The following is a 12076-nucleotide window of genomic DNA, read 5'->3' as shown; positions in this document are numbered from 1 at the left end:
CCCCCCCCCCCCCCCCCCCCGCGCCTGGCTCACACACACCACAGGGTGCTCAAGTGCCACAACGATACGTTGATCGATTGCGCCTGGCTGCCGCATGAGACCAGTAAGGTGGTCACCTGCTCGTGGGATTCCACCATCAAGCTGTGGGATTGATGCGTGGCGTCCACCGGAGCGGGGCGTGGCCACAGACGCATGTGTCTGCCCGCCAGCCGCCGACCGCGAATCATGCACACGCCCACGCATGTACATGCACGAGCAAACACAGACACGCATGCATGCAATATACGGCATTATTCTGCGCCTCCTGCCCTCGCGTCGCTCCCCTCCTACTCCGATGGATACATGGGCAGTGTGTGGTGCAATTTACTCAGCTGTCGGGCTTCCAACCGGCAGGAGTCTCCCAAGGGAGGGGGAAGGGCCCTGCGGGTGTGTGGGTATGTATTCGTCAGGTTAGCCGAATGATGTGCACCGTGCCGAGGCCGGACCCGGCCGCGAGCAGTGGCCCGGTTGCGGCCCAGCGAACGCTCGTCCAGCACTGGCCCGGGTGGAAGACCACCTCCTTGGAGGGTTTTTCCGCCTGTGGGGGATGTCATCCGCGCATGATGGAATGGTCAGTCCTTGGGAGAGGTGAAAAAGAAGCGGGCCGTTGAGGTGTGCAGGCAGGATGTGTGTGTGTGTGTATGTCTGGAGGCAAATAAGCACCTCTCGCATGCCCAATTGCATGCGCCAATGGTTTGGAACAAACTGTTGGGAGGTCCGCTGCTCCGGAGTCGGCAGGCAGGGGGTGAGCGACAGCAGGGCCACCGAGGGGAGCTTGTGCCGCATGTATGTCTGGTTGACCATGGCCTGGAGGACACCATCGGAGCCGACCGATGCGATGACACCATGATCGGTGGAGACATCCGATGACTGGGGAAGAAGATGTGCCAGCGGGTGTGATGGTTTTTTTTCCACACTTGCAACATCAGTCTCAAAGTAATTGCGCGTGCATGCGTGCGTGCGTGCGTGATAAGGACAGTCGATAGGTCGGCGAGGGCATGCGCACCATCAAGCTGCCCGAGTGCTCCAGTTGCCGAGTGAAGGACAACGAGGTGATCGAGTCTTCGAAGGAGCACACATTGAGGAAGGAATCCTCGGCATAATAAAACCCCATGGGCAGGAGGGTCCAGCCGACGCTTTGGCTGATAGCTGGCGATGCCAAACACCACCCGTTGCGCAGCAAACCGGTCAGTTGACAAAAAGAGGAGAGGAGGCGAGAAAGGCGAGGCAGGCAGGGAGATCAACAACGTCGGTGATGGGGGCGACAGAGAGTCGCGGGAGATGGCCAGCCTGGCCGGGTGCCACGTACAACGAGCGCGGGTCATGGTCAGTGGGGCACTGGGGATGGTGATGTCCCAAATGGCAGTGGCCCCCTCATCGGAGGCGGTCAGGAGCTTGGTGCCATCGAAGGGGCAGAAGCTCAGCGCCCGGACCGCCTTGAGGTGCGCGCGGAAGCATGCGGCCACGTCCAGCAGCGACTCGGAGGTCCGGCGCGTGGCGGCTGCCTCGGAGGCTGGATCCCGGTCTGCGGTGTCCAACGGCGCCGAGTCCGCATCCAGGGAAATAACCACCACGAAGCCGGATGACAAGCCGGCTGCCAGAAGGGCCCCATCGGTGTGGGTGTGCCAGGAAAGGCAAAGGCCCGACGCATGCGGCGGTGCCCGGCCATTGATCAAATCGTCGGCCGATACCCCGGAGAGCGGGACATCACGCACTGGCACAAGGGCAATGACTGGCAGACAAGGGCGCTGAGAGTAAGCCACAAATCAGGGAAGCAGGGTGCACAGCATCCCCTCCGCCCGCTGGAAAAGTCGGCTAAAAAGGGTGCCGGAGTGCGCACCAGGACACCGGAGGGTGGGGTGAAGCGAGGCATTGAAGGAGGTCCACGATGTCTGGAGGGCTCGAGGGCAGGGGACCGAGAAGATCTTGATCGTGCCATCGGAGAAGGCGCATGCCAACAGTCCGAGACGCGGAAAGGTGGACCGATCGTCGGGGTCGGCTGGCGGCTGGTCTTGCGTGAGGTCCGAGCCAAAGGGCGCCGGGCACCATGCCATATCACAGCAGATGCCCGAGGAGTGGGAGATGCACATCTGCAAAGTGGGAGTGTCGCTGGTGGAGGCGTCATCATGGGGGTGGGGTTGGCATTAGCAGGGCCGCGATTGAGAGCGCATCATGGACCGCAAGGCGAGTCAGTACCTGGTGCTCCAAATTTGAATCAAGCCCGGCTGGTCACAAAAGTCGTAGAAGCTCAGCTGCGGCTCGACGTCGGTGAAGGGTGACGCCGGGGTGGCGCTCACCGCAAGCAGCGGAGCATGATCGCCTGGGTGTCGAGGTATCGGAAGGGAGAGAGGGGGGGGGGGGGGCGAGGGGCCGGGGGAGATGGGCACAGCGTCGCACGGAGGGTGTCAGCACCAGGCCAGCCATGGGATATTGTCGCCAGCAGTGGGGGGCTGTGGGCAGGAGAGGAGGACCCGAGGAAGGAGCGGGGAGATGGGCCTGGCAGACGCACGATGTGCCACTGGCGCCCAGGCAAGGGAGCGGATGTCGCCACCCGCATTGACGATCGACTGGGCGAGGGGATCCAATGACAGGGCCGAAAGGGGCGGGAGTGCATATGCCATCTTCGGGTTGTTGATGCCGAGGATCTTGGCCCCGGGGAGGGTCTCGACCGAGGTCAGCGAGAAGGAGGGGGCTGGCCGGGCCGAGAGGACGTCGGCCACCGCGCTATTGTTTTTTTTTTTTTTTTTTTTTTTTTTTCCGCAGAAGCAAGCAGCAGAGGGGGCAAGCAGGGGCCGAAAGAGAGGCATGGCAAAAGGGGGTCAGACGCCGAAAGCAACAATCGGAGGCGCATCAGCAGCCGCGAGGAGGGTCCGGCGTACGCCACGGTTTCCGATGCCGGCAGCGAGACCGATCCCCGGGAGCACACGAGCCCCGGGAAAGGTGTGCGCCCTGTGGCGGGGGCTGTTCCGGCCATCGGGCCCACATGGAAGGAGTCCACCGGCTTCCGGCGTGCGCGCCAGACAGCCGCCTGCAAATTCACCTTCGACGATCGCGACACCAGCTCGATCAAATTCTTGCGCGTGGCCCGGGGAACCGGTGAATGAAAGACAATCGACGTCAGGGCCGGGGGCAGGCTGGACTTGTTCAGCTGCGGCCGGGTCATGGTGACCACTCCCTGTAGCAGGGCCAGCGGGAGGGGTGCCCGTCCGGACTGCGAGTCAACCGGCGACATGTCTGCCAGGCCGGTGCCGGCCAATTCACCGGTGGCGATCAGGTCGGCCGGCGAGCGGACCGTTGCAAACTGCCGCGGCCGGGGGCGCTTCCGGTTGGGGGAGGCCAGCTCAACGGCCGTATGCTCGCCAATGATGAAATCCAATGTCCGACAGGCCTGAAACATGCCGGTCACCTCGAAATTCACCTGCAGCACGGAGTCCCCCACTCGAGTGAGGTAGCCTGTGAAGAGAGAGCGAGAGAGCATATGGACAACCGAGGGGAGGGGAGAGAGAGCATGAGTGATTTCACTTCGGAGGAGGTAGCTGCCAGCAGGGAGAGGGGATACATACTGTGGAGTTGAGATGGCGAAAGGGACAAATGCGTGTGGGCGGCGCTGAGAAAATCCCCCAGCGAGTGGAGGTGTGACTGCCGGTGGTAGTTCATCCCCAGGTGTGTGGTAAATTCCTTGTTGCAACCCATGATCGGGCATTGGATGGGGTTCTTCTTGGTTTTGCGTGTGCTCTTCCGATCTGGAGAGGGGATACATACTGTGGAGTTGAGATGGCGAAAGGGACAAATGCGTGTGGGCGGCGCTGAGAAAATCCCCCAGCGAGTGGAGGTGTGACTGCCGGTGGTAGTTCATCCCCAGGTGTGTGGTAAATTCCTTGTTGCAACCCATGATCGGGCATTGGATGGGGTTCTTCTTGGTTTTGGCCGCTCGGAAGGGAACTGCAGCAGCCGGGGTTAGTGTGCCCGGATCCAGCCATCAGAAGCCACGCATGGCCGGAGGTGGGCGCAGGTGAAGGCAGATAGCACACCGGCCGGGGGAGAGGAGGAGCAAGGAGGGGGGACACCGGCCGGGGGAGAGGAGGAGCAAGGAGGGGGGAAAGCACGTACGCGTAACCCGGAGGCCCGGGTACTTCTCCAAGAGCAGGCGTGCTGCCAGGTGAAGAGGATTGAAGGACGCCTCGTCCTCATGGTTGAAGGCGGGGAAGTCCTCCATCTTGGAGGTCTTGCTCAGGGTGAGCGATCTGCGCCCAGGGGCAGATGGTGTTAGTTGGCACATTCCACGACCGGCCGGGGAAGGCAAAGGCAGGCCAAGTGAAGGGGCTGAGCAACGGACACCGGGAACCGGAGCTTCTCTGGCTTGGCAGAGGGGGCCCCCGGAGTCTTACGGGGCTTGGGAGGGGTTGCGGCGGCGACACCGGCCGAGGCGGCCCGACGGCCGCGACCCCCGCCCTTGTCCCCATCCTCGTCGTCCGAGGGGGAGGGAGTCGAGGATCCGGAGTCGCTGGAGGTGCCATCCAGGCGGGTCTGATCAGTGACATCGTCATCGTGGTCGGTGTCATCATCATCATCATCTTCTTCTTCTTCTTCTTCTTCGGGGCTGGTGTCCTGGAGGCGGGCCAGCAGCCGGCGCGGGGCGGCCCGAGAGCGGGCGCTACGCCGGGGCTGGTCCTGAGAAGTCGCAGCCCCAGTGATGGGTGGGATGACATCCCCAGGGCGGGGTCGTTTGGCTGGCTCGTCCGGAATGGCAGGGGTCACGGCCTGTTGCTCGAGCTTGCTGAGCTCCAGCAGGGTTTGTTGGCGTGGCCGGCCGGCGGCCGAGTCTGCCTGGCCGGCGGATTTGGCCCTCCTTGGCGGCATAGCGGCACCTGTGTAGTGCACAATGTGCGGCAGGGGTGTCAGGCGGAGGAGGGGTAGGGCGAGGGGGACCGGAGGCTGAGAGGGAGAAGCAGAGCGGAGGAAAGGACGCGGCGGCCGGGAGGGCTGGCTGGATGGATGGATGGCCGGTCGCGGCGTGGGATGTCGGGTGTGGTGGCACAAAAGAAGAGAGCTCGGCCCGATGTTCACCCGGGGGGCTGGCCCGATCGGCTGCCAAGCGCAAACAGAAAACACGCCCAGCAGGAGGCGCGCATCGAACCAACACGCCGCAGCCATGTCCCTCAATCCGTGCGGGGACGAAATGAATGGAAACATATCGGGGGACGAGGTAAAAGCGAGAGACGCAGAGAACGAAGGAAAGCAGAAACGGCGTCCGTGCTAAAGATCTTGATCGAGTAGCACAAGCCCCCGTCCCCCGCCCCCCAGGGGAGGGCCCCAGGGCCGCGGAGACTGACGGAGGTAAAAAAAAAAAAACCGCCCCCGCCAGGCAATGGATGTTGGTGGGCGGCACGACGCGTGTACAGACAGCGAGAGACGGAGAGAGAGAGAGAGAGAGAAAGCAGGAAGCTGGCGAGAGCAGGAGGATGAGGATGAAAAAGCCCAGCCCGAGGGCGAAGCGCGCGCGTCTAGCGCGGAGAATGCGATGGGGAGCACCGTGTCATATGTTTATTGAGTCACATGATGCTGGCACATTGGCAGAGGCAAGCCGCCACAGGGCACTCGGCATTGCGCGAGAACCACTCCATCAGATGGGCATGGTGGCCGCCGTGCCGGCAAACATGGCACCAGGTGAACCACTGGTCGAGAGGCGTCAGGGCCGGGACCAGGCGTTCGGCAAGGCGGTTTACCTGTTTGAGGTGCTCCTCCTCGGCCGAGGGGAGGGCATCTGTGTCGTCGGTCTCGGTGGGAGGCGCTGTGTCGGAACTGAGGGAGGCGTTTTCTGGCGAGGGATGAGGGGTGGGTGTCAGGAGGAGGAGGGGGAGGAGAAGGAGGCAGCGGCGGGTGATGGCGAAGACGGCACGGCGACAGGCAAAGGGCGTTGCTCGGGAGGCAGGATGGGGACGGGGTCGGGGAAATAAATGGGGGGCGAGGAAATGTACCGGAGGCGTCACGGTGGCCGGAGCGGCGCCGGGCCGGGGCCCTGCTGCTTGTGGCCGAGGAGTCGCCATCCACTGACGGGGCCACCTGCAGGCTGGGTGGCGAGCTGGCCCCGGCCAGGTAGCTGGAAAGGGCGGGCAATTGTCCGGCCGGGTGCGCCTGTGTCACCCAGGCCGAGCTGACCATGCCGCCCATCGGGTGCAGGCAGACGGAGCACCGTGCCAGGGCCTGCTTGCAGGAGCTGTTGTTGCATACTCGGGACTGGGCTCAGGTGAAGGTGAGGGTGATGGTGTGTGTGTGTGTGTGTGTGTGCGTGTGGGCGAGGGAGGGTGGGTGGGCAGGAGCAGGTCAGATGCGCTGACGGGGAAAAGCAGGACAGACACTATCCACCCCGGAAGAGGAGGACGGCAATGGGGGAGAGGGCGGAGCACAGCGGCAAGGGTGGGCCGCGTACCGTGTACGTGAAGGGCCGGGCATCCTGGGCAAAGGTGGTTTCGTCGACGGAAAGGTGCCCAAGGGGCGACCGGTGGTGGGCCGCGCTGCCGCCGGCGGTCTTTTGCTCGGCGAACTTGATGGCCTGCGTGACGTCGGGGTTGAAGTGCCCGCCGGTGCCACCGCGCGGCGACACCAACTGCGGCCCGGCATATGCACTGGCGGTCGGCATGGCATGGGTCCGTTCGAAGCTCAGCTGCCAGTTGATCGGAAGCGGGGCCATCCCCTGGGACAAGACCGGCGGGCAGACGGATTGACTGCAAAAGTTGCACCGAAGCTGCAACGGCCGGGGGATCGAATCGAAGAAGGGGTAGCTTTGGGGCCGAGTGCGGCATTTCGTCGGATTCAGCGCCGAGAAGGGCGCCGGCGTGCGAAGCGGGAGGAGGAGGAGGAGGAGGAGGAGAGAGAGAGAGAGGATGGAGCAGCAGGTCAGCGTCAGAGGGGCGGCGGCGGGGACAATGCACACCGGGCGCGAGCATGTGCGAGCCTCGGTGGCATGCATGTCTCGCGGTTGTGTGGATGGACGCACAGTTGCTTCAGCAGGCCGTCGAACAGGGCGCGATCCTCCCAGAGGGCCAGTCGGTCAAGCAGGTCGCGCCACCGGTCAATCCAGACTTGGAACTGGTGGGCATTCCGGTGGTTGGCCACCAGGTCCGCATGTAGCCGGCCCCGGAAGCCGGGGAATGCCAGCCCCGGCACGCGGCTGACATCCAACTCCGGAAAGACATCCTCCAGCGCCGGGCGGGACATCATGGCTCGCAACGCGGGATTGGAATTGCCCACAAAGGCGGGCAGGAGGGCGCCCGGGCCGCCGGGGCCCACGGCGGCGGCAGCGGCCAGAGCCGCCGCAGCAGCCGCAGACTTGGGCCCATGCGCGGCTCCGGGGCCGACGGGCGGCGACCGGGCCGGGCCAGCGGCGCTTGGAGGGTAAAGCGCCCCACCGGCCTGGTCACTGAGGAAGGGCGACGCAGCCAACGAGCAGACTGGATTCGAGTGGGCCAAGGCCGAGAGGAAGTTCGTGATCAGAGGCAGTGCCGACAGCATGGCCGTGGTTTGGATGTCACCGGTGGCATTCAAATAGGCTATGGGCAAGTGGAGGCCGAGTCAGTGCCAAAGGTGCGAGGCGATGCGAGACGATTCGAGGCGATGTGATGTGTGTGCGTGGGCATGGTTTCATGGGGGCAGGCGTGTGGAAGTAAGACGGAAAAGGGTCAGGACAAGGGGGAACAGGCGCAAAAGAGCGAGAGAGAGAGAGCGAGAGAGAGAGAGAGCGAGAGAGAGGGGGGCAACAAGGGAGGAACATGGCCCTGGCGGACGCTGGGCGCCGGCAGGGGAGAGTGACGCACTGGCGAGAGGCTGTGTCGAGGAGCCAAGGCCGCAGAGAAGCAGCGCCTCCAGGCGCCCAGTGGCCAGGCACTCTTCCTCCAGGGTGGCCAGCCAAAGGCCGAGGGCCGAATCCGACAGATGATGCAGGCCAAGCCCGATGCGATCGGCCAGCGGCAGGGCCAGGAGCTGGCATTCGCGCAGGAAGTGCAGCACATAGGCGTCCGTTGGCGAGAGAACCGGGGTGTCATCGTCGGTGCCCGCCGCAGCTGGGGCTGCCCCGGCGGTGGAAGAAGCCTCATCGAGCCCGGTCAGCTCGGTGACGGCGCTCTGAAGTTGAACGAATTTCAACAACCCCCGGACATAGTCGGCATGCTCGGGATCGCCCACCGGGCAGGGCTGTTGCTCGGGGTCCGGGGCATCCGGCTGGCTGGTCACATTCGCCCGGGGCAAGTCGGCCGGCGAGCCGGCCAGGTCCACGATGAACGTGTAGAGCGGACTGTCGGAGAGACAAAGGGGCACCGGCAGGACCGACATCAGGGCATGGTGCGACCGTAGAGCCGACGACAGGAGCCGGTTGCGCAGGCCTGTCTCGAGGGCAAGGGCGGCGTGTGAGATATGGCGGCAATGGAGCAGGCAGGCGTTCAGGGAAAGGAGGTGGCCGGAGACGCAGGCGAGACAGAGGCGGGGCGGGCAACGCACTGCCATGGCGCTCGAGGGACAGGGCGGCACGGGGGAACTGATTGTGGAAGACGGCCAGGGCGGCGGCGCGCTCAAACTCGCCGTTATCCTCCAGCCTGCGGCGGGAGGGAGCGATGGAAGGAGAGGGAGTGATGGAGTGATGGAGGGAGAGGGAGAGGGAGAGGGAGAGAAAAAGAGAAAGATAGCAAGAGGAAGAAGGAGGGACAATCCGTTATCAAACTGGACATATTCCGGGTCATCCGCGCGTGATCCCCCAGGCAGATGGGGGAGCAAATAGGCATTGGCCCGTGCGAGGACATGTGTGGATGGGCATTCGTGTCGGGAGGCGAGACGCACCGTCGCAGGGCGTGCTCCAGTACCAGGAGGAAGCTTTGAGTCTGCTCGGCCGTCGCCGGAGCCAAGGGGGCCAAGTCAAACAGGCGGTCCAGGTGCTCGGCCCGGCGCTCGGGTGCACTTGACCAAAGGGGCTGCCCCGTGCCGGAATCGAAGGCCCGCGACCCGAGCCAATGGATCAGCTCGGGCGGAAGGTCCGTCGGCCAGCCGCACAGGTTCAGGGCCAGACACCGGAGCCGGGTCAGCCCAGCAGCCCGAAGGCAGGGAGCCAGGCTCCGCCGACCGAGGAAGGCCGATCGGTCCAGCAGGCGATCGTACGCGGGATTGGGCGCCATGTCTCCGGGCAGCCGGCCAGCCGAGCTGCTGGGAGGCCAGTCGCACCAGGACGCCTCCTCCCAGGGGGTCTCCATCGCGCGACCTCGGCGGATGTCAGCCTCGAGCGAGATGATGGTCGACACGCCCGGCAGGCCGAGGACATTCCGGAGGAAGTACAGCAGCCGAGGAGAGGCGGCGTCGCCGGAAGCCCCGCCCATGCCGGTGGGCGACACGCCGCCGGCCAAATCGGCCACCATCCCCCCCGGGGCAGGGGCCTCCCCAGCTCCGGCGGACAGGGGCGGCGGCTGCAAGCTGTTCAGGGTCACCTGCGACGGATGGGGCGACATGGAGGACACCGAGGAGGAGGAAGACACCGAGGAGGATGCCGAAGAAGCGGACGACCCGCCCGAAGGGGTGGGAGTCGCGCCGGAGGCCGTTGCCAAGGCGGCCGGGGCGGCTGCCGAGCCGCCAGTGGCCGATGTTGTGGCCGGCGCCACGCCCAGGCGCACGGGCTGGAAGAAGACATACGACAGCATGACCAAGCCGGTGCGGATGGAGCAGGCTAGGTCATGCCAGACGGCTCGCAGTCCTGGCGGGAGTTGTGTGAGGGAGCTGTTGAGCAGAGGCTAATAATTGGGGTCCAAGAGGGGGAGAGGGAGAGAGGAGGGGGTAGGCAGGGGAAGGGCAAAGAGCCAACAAAGAGCAGGGTCAGTGAGGGTCGAGAGGCAGCGAGCGGCGACGGCCAGCATGACCGCACATCAACCGTATAGCCGGCACGCATGCGGGCCACCAACGACTGGACACCCACGCTGGAGTCATTCGATGGCTGGAAGGATTGGAGCAGGGCCAGGCGAAGCTCCGAAGTGACGGACATCGCGCCAGTTGGTCCGACAGCTGGCAGCGTCGCCCGAGAGGAAAACGCCGAGGCCAGGTTGACCGCCAGCTCGTCGGCCGGAGAAATGGCCAACGTACGACTGGTCGGAAGCTGCCAGGGAGACATTTGCGTCAGGGTGGGCCCATTGTTCGGGAGCAAGCCAGATGGCGGGCAGGCAGATGAGCAAGGGGGAGGCCATGTGTGTGTGTGTGTGTGTGTGGGGGGGGGGGGGGGGGAGGCGAGGAAGAGAAACCGTGGGCAGGAGGGAAGGGCCAAAGCAATGTCCCCCATGGAAAGGGTGGAAAATGAGGAAAGAGAAAAGGGCAGGGGGGGGGGGGGGGGCGGGAGCCTCGGACATACGGTCATTGTTCCCAGGTTGCTAGCCGAGTCCAGGACCAGGAAGCCATCGGGCAATTGTGGAATCGACGCAACACACACAATGTCACCGAGCCGCGGCGGTGCGATCGACGCAAGGTGGCCAGACGCCCCGGCTACGGTGGCATTGGCGGGTGCGGCCACCGATGCACTGGCCACATCGCACATCAGAAGCCGGGGGGCGACAGCTGAGCAGGTGTGTGTGTGTGTGTGTGTGTGAGAGAGAGAGAATGCCGGGCAGGGTGCCAGGGCCCGGGGACAAGCAAAAGCACAGGCACGGGCAGAGGGGCAAAGAGAGGCTCAGGGGAGGGGCCCATACCGGAGGACACGCGCAGGAGGCCGACATCATCGGGGTGCTCATCGGGGCCAGACGCATCGGCCAGCGCCGGGTCGATGCCATAGGGATCGGCCGGGGCCGTGTGGAGGAACCAGCACCGGAGCTCCGGTGGGGTATCGGCCGCCATTTGCGACCGGTGGAGGGCATCGTGCGGCCCGCCGGTGGAGGGGCCACCGGTGCGCACCCCGGCCGCTGGCAGGCCGCGCGAGTTCCATGGCGGCAGGCTGGGCGGCACGACGGCCAGCAAGCCCGGCCTCGAGGTGTGCCAGGCCGTGTGGACCGGCACCGGGGCCGGTAGGATGGCCTGCTTGAGGTGCAGGTTGTCACCGGTCCAAAAGCGCGAAGAGCCGGGGTCCATGGTTTGATCGTGGTCATCGAGGACCGCAGACCCGCCGGAGCCAATGGCCTCAGCCCCGGCGGCCGGCGGGTCCAGCGTGCCATCATCGCCCCAGGGGGCCAGGCGCTCGGGCCCGGCGATTGCCGTCACCAGCACCGGCTGGTCGAAGCGCCTCCTGTCCCAAAAGCAAGCCGACCAGAGGGCCTCATTCCGGGCACCGGAGTCGCCGAGGGCCGATCGGCTGGCGGCCGGCGGGGCCAGAGACACAAATCGATGGCCGGCCCCGTGCGGGTCGACCGAGATGCCCAGTGTGGCGGCCGTGCGGCATGCGCCGGCCACTGGCTGGCCGCTGGCCGCCAGGCGCAGGTCAAACAGGCGCAAGATGCGCCCGGCGGCCCCGGCCACCAAGGTATCCCGGTCCAGCCAGGCCATGGACTCGGTGCGGTCATACACCGGAAGGCCGGCCATCGGGCCGGGGCCGGCAGCCCCAGCCCCAGCCGAGTGGTGGACCCCAGAGGCCGGGGCCGAGGCCAGGCCACCGGAGGCATGGCCGGCATGGGGCCCCGCCCAGGAAGCCATCGGGCCAGGACGGGCCTTTGGCAGCGGCATCACGGTCTCCATGTCCCACAAATGCACGGTCGAGTGATTGCGAAACCCATCGACCCTGGGCGGATGTCAAGATGGAGGGCACCCGGCGAGCCGGCAGAGACGAGGCAAAATGGCGTGAGACTCGGCCAGGGCGGGAACAGCAAGAGGAAGGCCCCATGCGCGCACCCACTGGCCAGGATGTGCCGATAGAAGGGGTTGAAGGCCAGGGCCAGGCAGGACCGGGCCAAGCCGACCGGCGGGAGATTCAGGTGGATCATGTCTTCGGGGTGGGCCACGCCATCGGAGCTGGTGGTGATTTGCAACACGCTAATGGCGCTGGATGACCCGGTGGCAAGGAAGGTATTTCCATCATAGTGGTGGCTCC

At 65.3% G+C, this 12076-nt stretch overlaps 3 protein-coding genes across 3 annotated transcripts in view; 1 reads left to right on the top strand and 2 right to left on the bottom strand.

The window, feature by feature from the left end:
- H696_01569 (hypothetical protein) overlaps positions 1 to 300 on the top strand; it is a 3172-nt gene extending 2872 nt beyond the window's left edge. The window contains exon 7 of the mRNA XM_009495470.1: positions 45 to 300. Coding sequence (XP_009493745.1) covers positions 45 to 153 — 109 coding nt within the window. The 3' untranslated portion in view covers positions 154 to 300. The remainder of the gene's footprint in view (positions 1 to 44) is intronic.
- Positions 277 to 5027, bottom strand: H696_01568 (hypothetical protein). Its single transcript, XM_009495469.1, has 11 exons — positions 4376 to 5027; positions 4150 to 4283; positions 3802 to 3981; positions 2919 to 3492; positions 2549 to 2763; positions 2236 to 2359; positions 1880 to 2148; positions 1349 to 1771; positions 1046 to 1188; positions 703 to 909; positions 277 to 577 (listed from the first exon to the last, which is right to left on the bottom strand). The coding sequence occupies exons 1-11, from the start codon at positions 4897 to 4899 to the stop codon at positions 446 to 448; spliced, it is 2925 nt and encodes a 974-aa protein (XP_009493744.1). The 5' UTR covers positions 4900 to 5027; the 3' UTR covers positions 277 to 445.
- A 564-nt stretch (positions 5028 to 5591) lies between these two features.
- The window catches only part of H696_01567 (hypothetical protein), a gene marked incomplete at both ends in the record, with an annotated part of 6988 nt that continues 503 nt past the window's right edge, over positions 5592 to 12076 (bottom strand). The window contains 11 exons of the mRNA XM_009495468.1: positions 5592 to 5857; positions 6018 to 6276; positions 6470 to 6821; positions 7037 to 7589; positions 7854 to 8417; positions 8533 to 8627; positions 8869 to 9806; positions 9938 to 10165; positions 10415 to 10617; positions 10749 to 11767; positions 11878 to 12027. Coding sequence (XP_009493743.1) covers positions 5592 to 5857; positions 6018 to 6276; positions 6470 to 6821; positions 7037 to 7589; positions 7854 to 8417; positions 8533 to 8627; positions 8869 to 9806; positions 9938 to 10165; positions 10415 to 10617; positions 10749 to 11767; positions 11878 to 12027 — 4627 coding nt within the window. The remainder of the gene's footprint in view (positions 5858 to 6017; positions 6277 to 6469; positions 6822 to 7036; positions 7590 to 7853; positions 8418 to 8532; positions 8628 to 8868; positions 9807 to 9937; positions 10166 to 10414; positions 10618 to 10748; positions 11768 to 11877; positions 12028 to 12076) is intronic.

Source organism: Fonticula alba, assembly GCF_000388065.1.
Source record: "Fonticula alba strain ATCC 38817 unplaced genomic scaffold supercont2.2, whole genome shotgun sequence".
NCBI lineage: Eukaryota > Rotosphaerida > Fonticulaceae > Fonticula > Fonticula alba.
The sequence above is the reverse complement of the archived record's forward strand: the minus strand, read 5'-3'. Positions and strand labels throughout refer to the sequence as shown.

Coding starts and splice junctions, on each gene's coding strand:
- H696_01568 (XM_009495469.1), bottom strand. CDS start 4,899: ATGCCGCCAAGGAGGGCCAAATCCGCCGGCCAGGCAGACTCGGCCGCC. Junction 2,149..2,235: donor ATTCAAATTTGGAGCACCAG/GTACTGACTCGC, acceptor CGCCTCCACCAG/CGACACTCCCACTTTGCAGA. Junction 910..1,045: donor AGCACTCGGGCAGCTTGATG/GTGCGCATGCCC, acceptor CTTCTTCCCCAG/TCATCGGATGTCTCCACCGA.